At 47.2% G+C, this 16,942-nt stretch overlaps 1 protein-coding gene and 2 pseudogenes across 1 annotated transcript; all 3 read left to right on the top strand.

The window, feature by feature from the left end:
- The first annotated feature begins 3,322 nt into the window (after positions 1–3,322).
- Positions 3,323–4,857, top strand: LOC133925519 (1,4-alpha-glucan-branching enzyme 2, chloroplastic/amyloplastic-like; annotated as a pseudogene).
- On the top strand, positions 4,856–5,531 carry LOC133925518 (S-adenosylmethionine decarboxylase proenzyme-like; annotated as a pseudogene).
- Positions 5,532–11,993: 6,462 nt separating this feature from the next.
- Positions 11,994–12,880, top strand: LOC133924404 (uncharacterized). Its single transcript, XM_062369921.1, has one exon. It carries the CDS (start codon positions 12,438–12,440, stop codon positions 12,744–12,746), a length of 309 nt encoding a protein of 102 aa, XP_062225905.1. The 5' UTR covers positions 11,994–12,437; the 3' UTR covers positions 12,747–12,880.
- The last annotated feature ends 4,062 nt before the right edge of the window (positions 12,881–16,942 follow it).

The raw sequence follows: 16,942 nt of genomic DNA, 5'->3' as shown, positions 1-16,942 counted from the left end.
GCTGGTCACTTCGTGGTAGGTGGATGATGGCTGATGGGCCCCCTTCCTGCTGATCTTTTTTGGGGGGGGGGTTCAGCCGCCTCACCAAAGCATCCGGAAGTTCGTGCCCTCCGAGGGTCCCCAACCCTCCAAATGCTTGGGGCTCCGTAGAGAGTCCGGAGCCCGTAGGCTCCGGAGGGACTCCGAAGCTAGGCGACTTTCGGATCTAGGCAGACGGAGCCTAGATACGTCGGGGGTCCCTGATGGCAACCCCAACACTAGCAAAGGTGTCGCCCATCCAACAGGCGACAACAAATGTGTTGCCCGATGACACATTGACGTGGACGCCACGTCGGCCATTTTTTACCTTTATGCAGTGAGTCCCACAAGGTGTTGCCCATTGGATGGGCGACAACCTTGTTGTCGCCCATCCAACGGGCGATGATAGTCTAGATGTATAATATTTTGAAATGATCATGCATTTTTACAAATATTGACAAATAAAAATAAAAAATATCGGTTTCGGATTTGGGTTTTGCTCAGCTTAGTGGACCATCCAAGTGTAACAACTTTATAGGCCGGACCAGAGCCTTGAGAACTCAGCTGCATTGATGTGAATTTCACATGCTTGATGCATCCAGATAATACTAGAAATAGGGGCGCTGCTTTACCGTGCCTGCTAACCCTCATTGGTAGGTTGTATGTAGATAGAAGAGATTACCATGTTGGTATTTTAGAGGAACCAAAAGGTTGGTTGTACTATTTGTAAGAGAGTGTGTATATTACATCAAAAGATTCGTAGACTTTGTTTATATCTCTCATACTTAAAAAATCCCTAATCCATGTATCATCAGCTTTTGTTCGGCTCCCGCGTCCGCTCACTTGCCCTTCATCTGCCCCGCACGCATCGTTCGTCCGTCATTCCCCCATCCGCCCTCCCACACGCATCGTTCATCCGATGGCGCCTCTGCCCAGCCATAGGTTCCCCTCGTCAGCGTGTTTCGCTCCGCCCCTAGTTCCACCTGAAACTGCGTTCCACTCCCCGCCTCACTGCTCGTGTTCCGCTCACTCGGCCCCTCATCCCCAAGATCCGCCCCCATCGCAACCGCCTCCATCCCCTGCACCACCCTTTAATCCACCTTCACCCTACAATCCGCAGCTCCCCCGCCCCTGTCCCCCTACCGTCGACGTCCTCCCGCATCCGCCACTCACCACTGCCCCCGTCCACCGCACACTTTACATAGCCTCTACGAACTCCTCTACGTTGCCAGATGACCACGCGTGCATCAGCGCCTCCACATCGTCGGTCATCCTGTCCGTCGCCCCATCCACACCTCCGGCCGTCGATCTTTAGTGGCTCAAGGCCACCCAGATCTGCATGTATCCCGTTTAGTTGCGGCTCACCCGCTCGTCCTCTTCTTCCACCTGCCCCGCTTCTCCGGCTCCTCCACGCAAGGTCGGCGCCGTCCACCTACCTCCACTTCCGACGGTAAGCTGTGAGGCCGTGCCGCTGCCGCCTCCTCTCGTCCGCCTCCGCCGTGGTAGCTGCGACATAGGCCACCGCGACCCTACTCTTCCCCAAATACCCCCAGTCTCAGTATGGGATCTTCTGCATCGGGGGTGGTGAAGGGGGAATTCGTAAGATCTGAACTGGATCACGCGTGCGCGCTCGGGATCGGGGGGTTCAACATATAACTTCGCTGAATTGTAAGTTTCTTTTGGTCAATTACCCCTTGCTAGGATTTTGTGGCTTGTAGATTTGAGATTTGTTGGGCATGTTGATATGTTATGCTATTTTGTTCATTTTTCTATGTGTCGAGTTTTTAGGGTTCATGGAGTAGGTTGTTTCGTGATCTTGCGTGGTCCTATGAGTTATGACAGAGGAAGGAGGCATGGCCTCGGGCACGAGCTCACTCCCCTTTGATCGAAGGCGCAACATTGCGGTCGGCTCCATCAAGGTAGGGAGGGGCTTCTGGTTGTCTCTTGCGACTATAGATTGTGGTCTGGGGAGTGCGTGGTTGTGTTAGGAAAAAAAGTTTGGATCTTACCTCTAATTTCTTTTTAGCGTGCTTATCCATCTCTTGGTTTTTGTATCCTTATTTAACTGTTTGAGGAGTGAATGATTTCAATTGTTTGGATTGCTTGGTTCTTGGTGTGATTATCCTGCCATCTGTCCATTTTAGTTCTTCTAAAGATTCGGTTGTTGATGTTTAAATTCATTTGAGCATGGAAATGGGTTGATCTCCTTATGCGTGTTCTTGTGCCGGATGCTAGCCGCAGGGTCTCAGCCGGTAGCAGCTCACCTCTAGGAGGCGAAGCAATGTGGTCAGGGCGTCCTGGTCCCCCTCGGAGTCGTTGCTGCCGTCCTCGTCGATCATGTCGCTCCGAATGGAGTCGGCGGCAGGGCAATTCCTCTCGCAGATTTTGCTCACCCACCCGCACCTGCTGCCCGTCGTCACCGAGCAGCAGCTCGAGCAGCTCCAGACCGACCAAGAGGTCGAGAAGGAGAAGGGCAAGGAGAACGCCGACAGGAACAAACCAGCACCGTCAGGTGGCGATCTCGTGCTGTACAGGTAATTGTGGTTTTTGATTAATGAGTTCATTGGCCTTATTACTTTTGGTACATCTAGCTGTAAGAGGATAGGATTTTGATAAATATATTTATTGCGAGCTATCAGATTGCGTATTAAGAGGCCGAGCGCAACAGACTATCACATAGCAATTGTACAATTGTTAAGCTATCGAGGCCAGCTGACATGCTGCATCCAGAGCAGATTAAATCTTGTATTTTATGGATCCTTGTTGAGCTCCTTAAACATTATGCGAGTTAAAAAAAATCTAAAGAAATGTTTGGAGGGATGACCATATCATGTATGAACTGATTGTCAATTGTGTTATGCATAGAGAAGAAAGTGTGAATAATTCTAGCCTGTTTGATTGGGGTGGAGATATCATAGTTCATTTATGAGAAATTGATAAGGACTGGTCTGGACAAGAAGAAAGCTGAGTACCCAGAGCAACCTATGGTATTTATCGTGGGCATGTGAATTTCATCTTTGTTCCTGGAAGAAAATAGTTGAAAGGACATAGTTAGACTATTATTATTGGGACCATTGCATAAGATTTTTCTTTATATTTGATGAGTCAATAATTAATTATAGTTGTCCTTGTATGTTCTCTCTTTGCCACCCAGATTATAAGTTGAAGGGATTATTTTTACACCGTGTTATTCCGTACTTTATGCATATGGCTGATACTTGGTACATGTCAAAGAACAGTATTGTGCTGTCAATTGTTGATTCAATACAAAGTGACATGGACATCTCAACTTCTCATGTAGGATATGTATGATTTCATGGCTCTGGACAGACCTTCAACACCTCGCATTGATCCTGGGATACCATTACATAAAATGATTAGGCTTATCACAATAGGTTTAGGAGGGGAAGGCTATCTCAATTTCATGGGAAATGAGTTTGGGCATCCTGGTAAGTGTTTACAACTTATTGCATTTTGCAGTGTTTCATGGTTTTAGCCATGATCTTTGCATAGTTATTACCTATCGCTTTTGAGGAGGGAGTTGATTCATTTTATTTTACTTGGTAGAATGGATTGATTTTCCAACAGGTCCTCAAAGTCTTCCAAATGGCTCAGTCATCACAGGAAATAACAATAGTTTCAATAAATGTTGTCGCAGATTTGACCTTGTAAGTTTCAGCTGTGCTATTGTATCCTCTCACCAGATCCAGATGGCCATGTTTCTTTGGAAATCTTGTTTAGGAAAGATTATTTTCTATAAATGCTAATGTAGTATTAATATATGTTACCGTTGTTGATAAGTAAGAGTTTTGTCCTTTTTGTCAGGGAGATGCAGATTATCTCAGATATCGAGGTATGCAAGAGTTTGATCGGGCAATGCAGCATCTTGAGGAAAAATATGAAGTATGTCACTGGTTTATCTCTATTACTTATTAAGTCACAGTTAAATTCTAATGCTATCATACTGTGTATGTGTATATTTTAATTAGTAGAAAATTAGTAATTTGAGGAAAACTAATGTGTATATTGAATTTCTTTTCACGTCAGGGTAATCGGTGACTTTTTACTGATGAAATAGTCAATGCAACTGTAGTTCATGACATCTGAGCACCAGTATGTATCACGGAAACATGAAGAGGATAAGGTGATCATCTTTGAGTGAGGAGATTTGGTTTTTGTGTTCAATTTCCACTGGAGCAATAGCTATTTTGACTAGTGTGTTGTTGTTTAAAGCCTGGGAAGTACAAGGTATGCAGTTTTTTTTGCATGCTCTGCAATTTCAATTGTGTAACCTATCATCACTTGCGGGATTTTGCAATTTTTTTATTTCTACACACATAATTTGTTGATCTAGATGTTGTAGTTGGTAGAAGGGTTCTTGGTACTCAAGTAGCAGCGTAGTATTCCTGTCATTTGTTTTATATTCGTTATGGACTTCTAGAGATCTTCCTTCATTGAAGTTTTGTGCATACTGAAATTTATTTCCCAGATTTACTGAAATGGTACTATCAATTTTAGAGCCAGCTATTTGGAGACACATGTTTTTATTGGTTGCTAATGGTTTGTTTTATTTCCTATCAAGTGGTCTTAGACTCTAACGATGGCCTCTTCGGTGGATTCAGTCGGCTTGATCATGACGCAGAGTACTTCACTACTGTAAGTGCTGGCTCAAGTGTTGGGGTACATTCTGCTTGTTTTTTTGGGGGTAGCGTACTAATCTGAATCAACATATGATTTTATTGGTGCCTTGCAGGACTGTGGCATGACAATAGACTGTGTTCTTTCTCGGTTTACGCTCCTAGCAGAACTGCTGTCGTTTATGCCCTTACAGAGGACTAGGAAGCACCCTATGGTTACCCTTGAAATGTGCATGACTGGTCTGGACAAGAAGAAAGCTTCAGTCTTTGTCAAGACTTCTGCTAATGGCCACACATCATGTGCTAAGGAAATGACTAAGCTCTCTGGCATCTTTGCAATTATCTTGGAGATGGAGATCTGCGATTTTGACTTCGAACCCTATGGCTGCTTCATGAATGCGATCCATGGCACTGCATCATCTAACATTCATGTGACCCCCGAGGATGGTTTCAGCTACGCCAGCTATGAGGTTGTGGGCTTCGACGCCACCGCTTTGGCTTATGGTGATCTCGTCAAGAGGGTCCTCAATTGCTTTGGCCCTTCGGAGTTCTCTGTGGCTGTGACCATCTTTGGCGGGCGTGGCCAAGTAGGGACATGGGGGGAAGAAACTTGATGCCGAGGTTTATGACTGCAACAACATTGTAGAGCAGGTGCTACCCTGCAATGGTCTTCTCATTTACCAGAGCTTTTATGTTGCTGAAGATGTTGTCGTTGGTTCGCCCAAATTTGTTTTCCATTGCTTTGAGGGCAAGAATGTGGAAAATCTTGCTCCTGCAAAGAACGGTAAACTTGCTGCAAAGAACGGTAAACTGGCTAATCTTCGCTCATGGGAAGAGGACGCCTTGGAGGAGATGGACATAGTGCTTGATGAGTAAGATGGGATTCCGGTGTCGATTTGCTACTGAGTATTTTTTAATGTTCTAATTGTCGTGGTTGTCGTTTGGTTATTCTGTAAAGCAGCCAAGCAAGGCTATTAGTATATAAAAGTCATTTGTAAGTATGTAATCATGCTTAACCTGAATAAGTATACAACTCTAGGTGGTCTACTGCGTCTACCACAATGAGCATAAGAATTATTTTGAGCCAATGATTGGTTACCTGTCTGTCATTTCTAAACAACTGGCCGGTGCAAATCGCGTCCTGATTTTTGCACGGAGGAGGCTGATAGTTTGCTCATGCCGTTCTGACAGGGACACATCATGCGTTCGTCACGGTTGGCAAATCATTTCATCGTCTATCAGCTCTGTGTACGGCTGAAATAGCGAGATGTTACCTTTACAGCAAATAGTTTTTTTTAGAGAGGAAGTCCACAGCAAATAGTTGGAGGACATGTATCGCATGACTGGCTGTTAGATGCACAGTTTTGCCCGTTTGTTTTTGCGCGGGCCCATTGACTTTTTGCTCTATTTGTATTTTGCTCTCAAGAAAACGCGAAAGATTGCTTTGTTTATTGTACTAATACATGCTTATCTTTTGGAGTAGGTTCATGCACTTGCATTATATGTCATTGGGACTGGAGGGGGCATGTTTTATATCTTGAGTAGATAACAGTCGCGTTTGGTAATCAGAAACTGTTCTCTAATTCTTTCGGCTTTGAGAGATTTGCAGAGACCTGTACTGTTTCTCCATACACTTTATCTGCTGATGAGGCCGATGCCTTCTTCAATAATTTGATGTGATAGGCCTTGTGAGTTGGATTCGATAAACATATTCCATATTCCTATCATGCCGTACTGCCGTCTCCTAATAATATACTTTCAGCAACTGCTTTTATGTGTCGTCGTTGTTCCATTTGTTTGACCCACGAGGAGCTAGATTTCATTTTCGCCAACTACACTATCACATCTCAAATCCGCAATCATGTAATTAAGTCTAACCATGCGTTATTAGTGTCATGATTAATTTTGGGGCAAATTATTTTGGCACACTAGAGCACTTCGTTTCAAGTCAATCGGATAAGAGAAGAAAATTTGGAAGAGAAAGAAATGAATTCGCAGTTGAAACGGGCTTCTTTCTCTAGCATGTGGGGCCCACATGGGTGGCTAACCACTCCCTCTCTCCCTTGGCCAGTAGCCCCACCTGCTCCCTCTCACTCCCTCACTCCCACCGTGCTCTCTCTCTCCCCCTCCCGTTTCCAATCGGCCAAGGAGGAGAGCAGCCCCGCTCTCTCAAGCTCTCTCTCTCTCTCTCTCTCTCTTTCTACCTCAATTCCTCCATCTAGAAGCCGAATCGAGGTACACATGTGGTATTCATGCGATCACTAGCTCATAAGCTTCCCATCCATCCAATTCATTTGTGTTTTCCCAGAAGATTCGAGCCGTTCTTGACGTTTCTTGGTGTTCTTGCTTGAAGCACAAGGAATCGTGGTTGGACTCCTCTTCTGGGCGATTTCTTCGTTTCCTTCATCACCCGGTGGTCACCAACCTCCATAAGCACCATGGGTAAGTCCCTTAGGCTTTCCTCGGCAAGAATGCGTGAATTGGTGAGTCGATTTTGAGTTTGGAGCTAAGGTTCTTGAGTTCTTGAGCTTGGAAGCAAAAAGAGAGGATTCAGATGAGATTTGTGTTAGGAATTATGTTGCTAGGTGGGTGAGTGAGTTCTAGACTCTATGAACTATCTCAAACATGTTTCCCTTTGATTTGGAGAAGCTCGCAAATCAAATCAGCCATTTCTCTCCGCGAAGAAATGCTCTATGTAGCAACTCGGATAGTCCGAGTAGCCCAGTGAAAACCCCGATGATTTGTGCTAAAAAAATTGTTAGGGTTTAGGGTGCAAGTTGAGTCTAGAACCCTTTGTATAGTGTATATGTATATTTATGTAGGATAGATTTAACATGCGAGTCGAATCGGCTGAGGAAAATCATCGAGAGACTCAAGTCTGAACAACCCAGAGGTTCCGGGCTAAATCGAGAGATTTTAACCGAGCACCCTCGCTCGGAGCCTCACCCGGATAATCTGCTCCACCCAGAGATTCCGGTATAGCTCAGAGGTTCTGGATTAATTTGATTTAGATTTAGTAGAGAACCCTCGCTTGGAGTCTCACTCGGATAGTCTGGCCTAACCCGGAGGTTCCGAACTCAGCCCGGAGGTTCATTCAAAAATGGCTAACCGAGAACCCCTGTCCGAGGTATAGCCCGAAGACTCCAGAACCCAGAGGTTCCGAGTTCAACCCGAAGTCTCCAGCCTCCTGTTAGCTTTCCGAAGTCGTTTAGATCGCAAAGTTTGCTATTATTTCGCATGTCTTGTACTTTTAGCTTGTTGTTATGCATATTGTAGCATACATTGTTGCACTTCATTCATACTCATCACTGCACGTGCTCTTCTTTAGTGAACGAGGATCCAGAGCGTGACGCGGGTGTGGTTGAAGGTGACACCGAGCCACACGGGTTGTATGAATTCTGTGTGGGTAGCAGCAGACAGCCGCCTGAGCAGCAAGACAAGCATCTAAGCATATTTCTCCTATTAATTTGGATCATATGTGTCTAATGTGATAAAATATGCTTTATGTATGTTATGCATACTATTGAGTCGATGTCAGGTCTTGTATGGATAGAACCTATGTTGATGCATTGCACCTCCGTTTTGAGTTATTGATGATCCATATCCGTGTAACCGAGGTTTAACTTGTCGCTGTCTAAATTGAAGGTTAATCAAAATGCTTAGCCATGTATAGGTTCTTCGGTAGAAATTGAGGAGTGGTTCAACCCCTGTTTACGAGCTATAGGCTTAATTATTTTCGTAATGATAACCATGTTGAGTTGATGGTGTTAGTTGGATGAGTAGTGAGGATGATGCGAGATATGAGCAGTGTTAGGGGTGTTTTCTCTTGCCCCGATGTGGAGTTCCCCAGGGTAGGTCGGGAGAGGAGCTCAGACATCGTAGACCGTTTACGTCGCTTAAGCACCAATCGTTGTTGCAGTTGGCTTTAGCACTTACCGTACTTACCACATATTGATCTAATGGTAAGATAAGCCGAATACCTATGTAGCTGTGATCATTTGAGCTTGCACATCTATAATGTGAGCGGACGGGCTTGTAAGAGACACTTGAGGTTGCTCCGAGAGTTAACCTAAGTGGGCTCTGCACCGAGCGATGCCTGATTCAATTGGTTGGAGCTTATTGGGAAAGGTTGACATGAGTACCCCCTTGTGTGGACCTGTATGGTCGCACGAGCCGTATGGTCCTCGAGTCGTGTAAGTAAAGTTGTACCCCCTGCAGGGTATCAAAACATTTTGAAATACCGCTCTCTCGGTCATGAGCATGCTTTTATCCATTTACAGCAGTCGTAGAGTTACAAGTGTGGTTTAAGATGATTGATGGGTTGAGATGGTTCTTTACAGATGTTATTAGTATGATTCCTTTTACATATATGTTTAGTTGATGGTTATGAGTTAGATAGTTGTGTTGGTTAAGTCTAGATGTTCACACATGTTTTTGTTAAATTTTGCTTTTGCATATAAATTTACTTAACAATGTGGCTGTGTTCTTGCTAACATCCCAATTCATAATCCTTAGAGTCGGGTTCTCTATAAGTACTCATTATGGATTAAGTCTTGCGAGTACCTTTATACTCACGCTGCTCTTTCAGGTGCTACCGGCGAGGAGGAGTTGGTATTTGGCTACTTCACTCCCGCCGAGGGTGGTGGCGGGTATGAGTAGGCAACTACTCGGATGTCGTGTTTTTGTGATAGAGCCTAAGGGCATATGGCTCCATCCTCCTTTTGTTGTTTATAGCTTTAGCTTCCGCTGCATAGTTCTCTTTTGTCTAGGCGTTGAGTTAGTTTTTATCTCCTCCTAACTTTCTTTTGTTGTAAATTATAAAAATTTGCGGATGCTTAAGAACTTGTAATATAGTTTAATTACTCGCTTTTTATTAAGCTGTGTTGTGATGTTAAAAGTTGGAAAGGCATGTGTTCCAATCTTAGGTACAAAACACGTGACGAGATTATCAGGATGATATTCTGGTTAATCATTGAAATCATGATTATATAAATAATCAACTTAATGATTAATTAGAATATTATTTGAACGATTTCTTATATACACGTCAAAGGCAGTTTTTGTTTAGGACGCTTATACAAGCCTCGTCATCGTCAAATGATAAGCATCTCTCACCGGAATGATTGCGCACAATTTATTTTAATATATATAGATTTCTTTTTTGCCCAATGTCAAATGATATCTTGCGTTGAAATTATACTTTGAAAGCACATTTTATCTCCAGCATTGCAATCTGGAGTCGAATCATATCGTGTTACTGTTGATGCTATCGAATAAAAAATATTAGCATGTTATCAGTATGATCATGTATATGTTATGGTGTATTGTATATAATGCTATAGACAGTAACTTCCTTTACATGCCATGTCCTTGAAGTAAATTATGACTTTCCGTTGTAATGCGCGTGCCTCCACTTCGCCGACTCCGCCTGGTTGCTCGCCGTGCCGGACTCATACGCTAGCTTTGCCGACGTTCGCCACGCGGTCGCTGAGGCTGTGGAGGACTTCTAGCGCCGCGAGGCGCTCACAGACGTCGCGCTTGGCCACGTCCTCGGCTGCCAACGAAGAAGATGAGCGCCTAAACCAACCCCGCCCCTCCTCCGGTGTGCGCGTGGTCCACGAAGCCCAAGCCTCTGCTCGTAGGCTCGAGCGCACCGGTGCACGAGATGGGCGCCTCGATCCCTCCCCTTCTTTTCCTTCCGCTTGCTCAAGCTCGAATGCAGAACAACCGCCGCCGCTTCATTCTCTTCTCCATCTCCGGCAACTACTGTCGGCGCTTCCACACTGCACCATTCACCGAAATAACCCCAGCACCGTGATCCTCCCGTCGTGGTGATTCCATTTTGCCCCATAGCCGAACCCAGTTCGCATCGAGGAAGAAATGCCCAATTTTGGCCGCCCGCCGCCGCCGAGCCCGATTCTCCTCGCCCGTGAGCTCCCGTCTCAATCCCCTTCTCATCTGCCGTCCCTACCACTCTAACTAACTCCCCGAGGTGACAATTTGGCCTCTGTCCCTCTCCTTCCTTCCCGCGTCGTGCGCCCTGTTCTGGCCACCGCTGCGCACCGTCGTCGGCGCCGTAGACGGCGAATTGTCCTCGGCCAACCATCGGCATACCGTCGCGTTGCCCCGAAGAAGCTTCGGCCCGAACCATTTGACCCTAATCGCTCTCTCCCGTCGGGGCCATGCCGCAGCCCGAAGCAACCGCGCCATCACCGCTGGCCTCCCTCAATCGCCGGCGAGTTCATCCGAGCCGCTCGGTAGCTTCCCCTTGTTCCCCTCCTTCTCCCAGTGGTCCTAGTTTGCTCAGAGTTGCTGGGGAATAGCAGCCCCATTCCGAGCGTCGCCGGTCGTCGGATGGAGCTCTTCTTCAACCTCCATCCCGACCGACCCCGAGCCCCTTCACGGTCGCGCGCACCTGGTCCACCCGTCCAAGCCTCTGGCTCACGGGCCATGAATAGTACCAGTGCCAGCATGGACGCTAGCTAGACGAAAACCATGTCAGAGACTTTGGTTAAAAATTAGTAAACGGTTTTACAAAATTTAAGATTCATAATATCTAATTTTATAGTTTAATATTTTAAGTATACAGCAGTCGATAGTTTAGAGGGTTATATAGATTTTTTTTTCTTGTATGATCGACTTTAATAATTGTTGACCTATAGTTCTTTATCACATATACCGCAGATGTAGCAAAACAATATCTTACTTTAGTCCATGTCTAAAACCACCATTTAAAACCTCCTTTAGGGCGTAACTTGGCGTGGATCCGCAAGTTTATGGGGTTAAATATCCGGTTTTATAATTCAAAAGGTTAATGTGAACCTTTTGGAAAGTTCAAGATTCTAAAGTAGGCTCATTCCTCCCTTCAACCTCTACACGGAGGGACGGCTGAAAGGCACACATACCGGCAATTTCCAGCGCCCAAATCCAGAATCTACTTTCCAAGGAAAGGCAGGCAGGACACTGCATGCAGTGCAGCAATGCACACCAAACCTCTCTCTCCGAAACAGCATAGTTTGGTGTACCGTGTCCATACGCCAAAAGACAGCAGCCTTTCGATGCACCTTTTGCGTTGCAAGTTGCAGCACTGTGCTTATCTCGGAACTGTGCAGTGCAGCACACCGATAAGCACCCTGATTAGCTTTTGCTAAAGTGACGATCGAGTACGCGTCCAATCATCTGAACCCAAACCTGCAGGCCGCATGAAGAAACTGATATGATACTTCACGAGTGCCAAGTCGAAAACATCCTTGACCTTCTAAGTAGCTAGCTGGCTGCACATGTAGGATTACTGCTAGCAGCTAGGTAGCCCGGCAAAACGATCGTACCGGAGAGGAAGCCTGGAAAATCCGGCGTTAATGCCTGGCCAGTGCATCTGGGAGATGAGATGAGATAACCAGGTTGCAGAGCAGTTGTTTTCGGGTGTGACCATCCCTCCACTAACCTCGCAACCTTTTCAGCTTTAGCAAGTGCTGGTCCCTCCCCCCATCCCCACCACCAGGCCTTGTGCCTTTCACCTTTCGAGACTCTCTGTCCAAGTCCTTGTAACCTTGTCATGTGTGTTTATTAGCTTAGAAGCGATCGATATCAATCGTGTATATATAATATACAAGGCGTGCCTTCGATCGAGCTCTCCAAGATGCTGTCGAGGCTGTTGCCGAGTTACAACAGAGGAAGGCGGCTTCTTGCCAACTGAGCTCGTGTGCGCGTGATCTCGGAGAAGTCAGGTCGACGGTTTCTTGCCGGTCCAGCAAGTGATACCGACCTGTTCTGACCCTGGCTATGTGGGGCGTGCTGTCCCTTGTGCGGCGAGGCATGCGGCGGCGGCGGCGGCGGGCCGCGCGCGTGGTGGACGAGAGCGCGCTCGGCGACGGCGCGGCGGCCGCGGCCGCTGGCGACGTGGCGCACGCGCCAGCGGCGCCGGGCGTGCTGGCCAGGGCGCTCCTGGCGATGGCATGCGGCGCCGTCCGCCTGGACGGCGACGGGGCGGAGGAGGCGTGGGCGGCGAGAGGATGGCGCCCCGCGCGCGCGGCCGACGAGGTCAGCCACCTCATGGTGCGCGAGAGCTTGCGCTACGCCATCTACGCCTAGGCCCGTGCTACTGCTCGCTCGCCGTGCGCATGTGTATATGCAGGAGAGGGATCCATGTAACCATGTTCATGTCGTGATTATCTTTATCTTAACTAATCCAGATCGAGCAATCAAGGGCCCTCCCCTTTCTATCACCGCGCAGTGTCCCTTCCCCTGGTGGCCTACGTTGGCAGTGGCAACCAGCGAACTTGCCAAGCCAGGGAAACCGGAAACCTGACCACCGGCCGTGCTCCGGCGGCGATCACCGTGTTGGAAACGCCCCTGCCCGTGTCATGTGGTCGGCATGCAACTTGCCCCCTGTTCACGCTCCGAGTCGACCGCTTCACGGCCCTGATCATCACGGCTGACTTTGAGTGAGGATCACACGTAGTGGAACCGACGGCCCCACGGGTCCTGACCGGCGAAGAAGTGGCTAAGAATCTCGGCGGCGCCTCGAAAGGAAGACAAGGGGGCCGTGCCGTCGTGGCCCACGGCTCGTATACAAGATAAGCCATGGCCATGGGCAAGTTGCTGAACTTTTCGGAGAAAAGACGATGACAAAGTTCACATACACGAGCAAGAAGGATCAGGTTCAGTGATCGGAATATTGAGGGCTATGGCGACAGCAAGTGCTGCATCTGTGCGGATTGATCAGACGTGATGAATCGAGCCGTGATGAATAAAAATTGTTTCTTTTGTAGCTACCATTTGTAAGTCCTAATCGACGTAAAGCGATCAATGTGTTTATTACTCAATGTTTGTCATAAGGTATTAAATGTGAAATGGTCTCTTCTTAATGTATATGGAGCTGCTCAGGCAAGTCAGAAGGATAAGTTCCTTACTGAATCAGCCTGTTTCTGTCATAGTGTTCCTTTTCACTTGATTGCAGGAGGGGACTTCAACATTTTGAGATTCAGCTCAGAGAAAAACAATGATCATTTTGATCCCACATATTCTGATAAATTCAATGCTATAATCAATTGTTTGAGCTGAGAGAGCTTCAACTCAGTTGAAGGCAATATACTTGGGCAAGTGCATCAGACAATCCTACTTTTGAGAAGCTGGATAGAGTTCTAGTTTCTACTGAGTGGGAAGATAAATATCCATTAACTTATGTTCAAGCTTTATGTAGAAACATTTCAGATCATATTCCTCTGTTGTTGAACACACAAAGCAATGCCATACCTCAGGTGAACCAATTCAGGTTTGAGATGAAAGAATTAGGAGGCTCCAGTAAGCTACAGAGCCAATAGATATTTGGCAAGAGAAAATTCGAAGATTAAGGAAATGGCTTAAAGGGTGTGGCAAAAATTTGGCAGGGAATTTAGAAGGAAGAAGCAGTATCTGGATGAGTGCATTGATAAGTTGGATGCTAAAGAATAACAAGGACTTTTATCACAGGAAGAGTTAATATTCAAGAGCCAAGCAGAAGCAGATTTGTGGACTTGGTTACCTGAAGAACTTTTTTGGTCACAAAGATCAAAGGAGACATGGTTAGTGAAAGGTGATGGAAATACCAAATACTACCATGGCATTGCAAATGGTAGACACAGTGTAACACCCCGGGGACCACCACAAGTCGTGGGCGCATGAGTTGATTCGACCACCAAAAACCCTGACCGCCACCTCTTTCCTGAACTCCCTACGAAACCCTAGCCGGACGTGGTGCTAGCACACCAGCGTATGATGTTCCATCCCTGTACGTGTGGATACCATAGAGGCGATGCTGCTATTGTGGCACTGATCTCCTCGGCGTGAAGATCTCGGTGTTGATAGTGCTCTCTGGTCATGAAGCTGATCGTGCTCTCTCGTCGAGGATCACAAGTGCCCACTCGGAGGTGGTCTAGGAGCATGAGCACCTGGTCGATGAGGTGGTCGAGGAGATCGACTACTTACTCTTCGTGATCGAGGACGTGGTCGAGGCTTCCTCTTCGTGGTCGAGGACGTGGTCGAGGCTTCCTCTTCGTGGTCGAGGAGCAACATACCTGCTCGGAGCTGGTCGGAGAGCTACCTCCTTTGCATTGACGTGCACGACATTGGATCGGTCTACCCCAACTCTTCTTCTGCTGCACAGCGCGTCTATTGGTAACGATCCATGATCCCCTACTCGCATAGTTTTCTGGTTGAATGTGGTAGAGAATTCTTTTTGTGCTAGCGCAGCCTACCTGTTCACCAACACCCTCGACATCATCTTTACGAACGTGCCCGATGAGATGCAAGTCCCCTAGTCCGACATCAAGCTAGGAGCGCAACCTTTCTACGACATCGTACTCGGGTCCTCGGCCCAGACCGATCGGTTAGATAACTCTACTCGTAACATTCGGGGGGGGGGGGGGAAGAAAATTTCCGAATGGAAAAAGTCCTGTTCGATGTGGTCGATTTCGATACGGTGTACAACGCCATCTTAGGGAGACCGGCTTTGGCAAAATTCATGGCCGCGGCCCACTATGCGTACCAATGCATAAAGATCCCCGGCCCTAATGGGGTCATCACGACTCAAGGTTGTCCAAAGTCTGGACTCCAGTGTGACAAAAGAAGCCTCGACATGGCAATTAAAGAGGAGCCAGACAAGGAAGCAAAGAACTCCCGACCTAAGGTTGTAGTCAAGACGCACGGTGAGGTGAAAGACGTCCCCCTGAACCCCTCAGAGCCCTCCAAGACAGTACGGATTGGCTCCACCCTGGACCCCAAATAGGAACTCGAGCTCATCACCTTCCTTCGGGCACACACCAACGTGTTCGCATGGTAACCGTCCGACATGCCCAGTATCCCTAGGAAGGTGATTGAGCACAGATTGGCGGTCCGACCAGACGCGAAGCCGGTGAAGCAGAAACTTCAGAGGTTCGTGCCTGATTGGAAGGAAGCTATCAAGCAAGAGATCGAGAAGCTCTAGAACGTAGGCTTCATATGAGAATTGGAGCACCCCAAGTGGCTGGCAAACCCGATCATGGTGCAGAAGGCTAACGGCAAGTGGTAGATGTGCGTAGACTTTACTGACCTCAACAAAGCCTGCCCGAAGGATGCCTTTTCACTACCCAGGATAGATCAGATAGTTGACTCCACCTCAGGGTGTGATTATTTATGCCTTCTAGACTCATATTCTGGTTATCACCAAATTAGTATGTGTAAAGAAGATGAGGAGAAAACTGCCTTTATAACCCCTTTCGGGGTCTTTTGTTACTAAAAATGCCATTCAATTTAAAAAGCGCTGGCGCGACGTATCAGCGCGGCATGCAGATTACCCTCCACGAACAAATCGGGCATAACGTGGAGGCATACGTTGAAGATCTCATCATTAAGACAAAGAACAAAGAAGATCTCATAGCCGACCTTAAAGAAACCTTCGACAACCTACGCAAACATAGAGTCATGCTGAATCCAGAGAAGTGCGCTTTCGGAGTTAATGCAGGAAAGCTCCTTGGTTTCCTAGTGTCTCACAGGGGAATCGAGGTGAACCCAGAGAAGATTCGAGCTATCGAAGAGATGAGGCCCCCCAAGTCGGTACAAGAAGTCCAGAAGCTCACAGGGTGCATGGCAGCGCTTAGCCATTTCATCTCCCGACTTGGAGACCGAGGGACTACCCTTCTTCAAGCTGCTATGAAAAGACGATGACTTCAAGTGGTTGGAGGAAGCCGAAAATGCACTGGTCACACTAAAACACTATTTGACATGCCCGCCCGTGCTGGTCACCCCTAACCCTGAAGAAGAACTACTCCTTGACATCACAGCGAATCCCTGAGCAGTAATCGGTGTCCTAGTAACAAAAAATATCACAAGAAAATAAGAGGGAGAAGACCCAACGACCAGTGTACTACATCAGCGAAGTGCTGCATGGACCAAAGGAGCGATACCTGCAAGTTTAGAAGCTACTATACACCATGCTCGTAGCATTGCGCAAGCTCCGGCACTACTTCCAAGCTCACAAAATCACGGTGCCATTGACCTTTCCACCAGGAGAGATTTTGCACAACAGAGACGCGATCGGAAGAATTGCCAAGTGGGCAGTTGAGCTCGGAGAATTCGATATCCGGTTCATTCCCTGAGCAACTATGAAATCCCAAGTTCTCTTCGATTTCGTCATCGAATGGACAGAAGCAGAGCAACCTCAAGAGGACAGCATGGATCAGACAGGAGTATGGAAGATGTTCTTCGATAAATCTCTGGCTCTAACAGGCGCGGGGGCTGGCTTAATCCTCGTCTCCCCAAACGAGGATTGC

The sequence above is a fragment of the Phragmites australis genome, chromosome 7, assembly GCF_958298935.1.
Source record: "Phragmites australis chromosome 7, lpPhrAust1.1, whole genome shotgun sequence".
Lineage (NCBI taxonomy): Eukaryota > Viridiplantae > Streptophyta > Magnoliopsida > Poales > Poaceae > Phragmites > Phragmites australis.
Note: the sequence above shows the minus strand (reverse complement) of the source record. Positions and strands in the feature narration are given on the sequence as shown.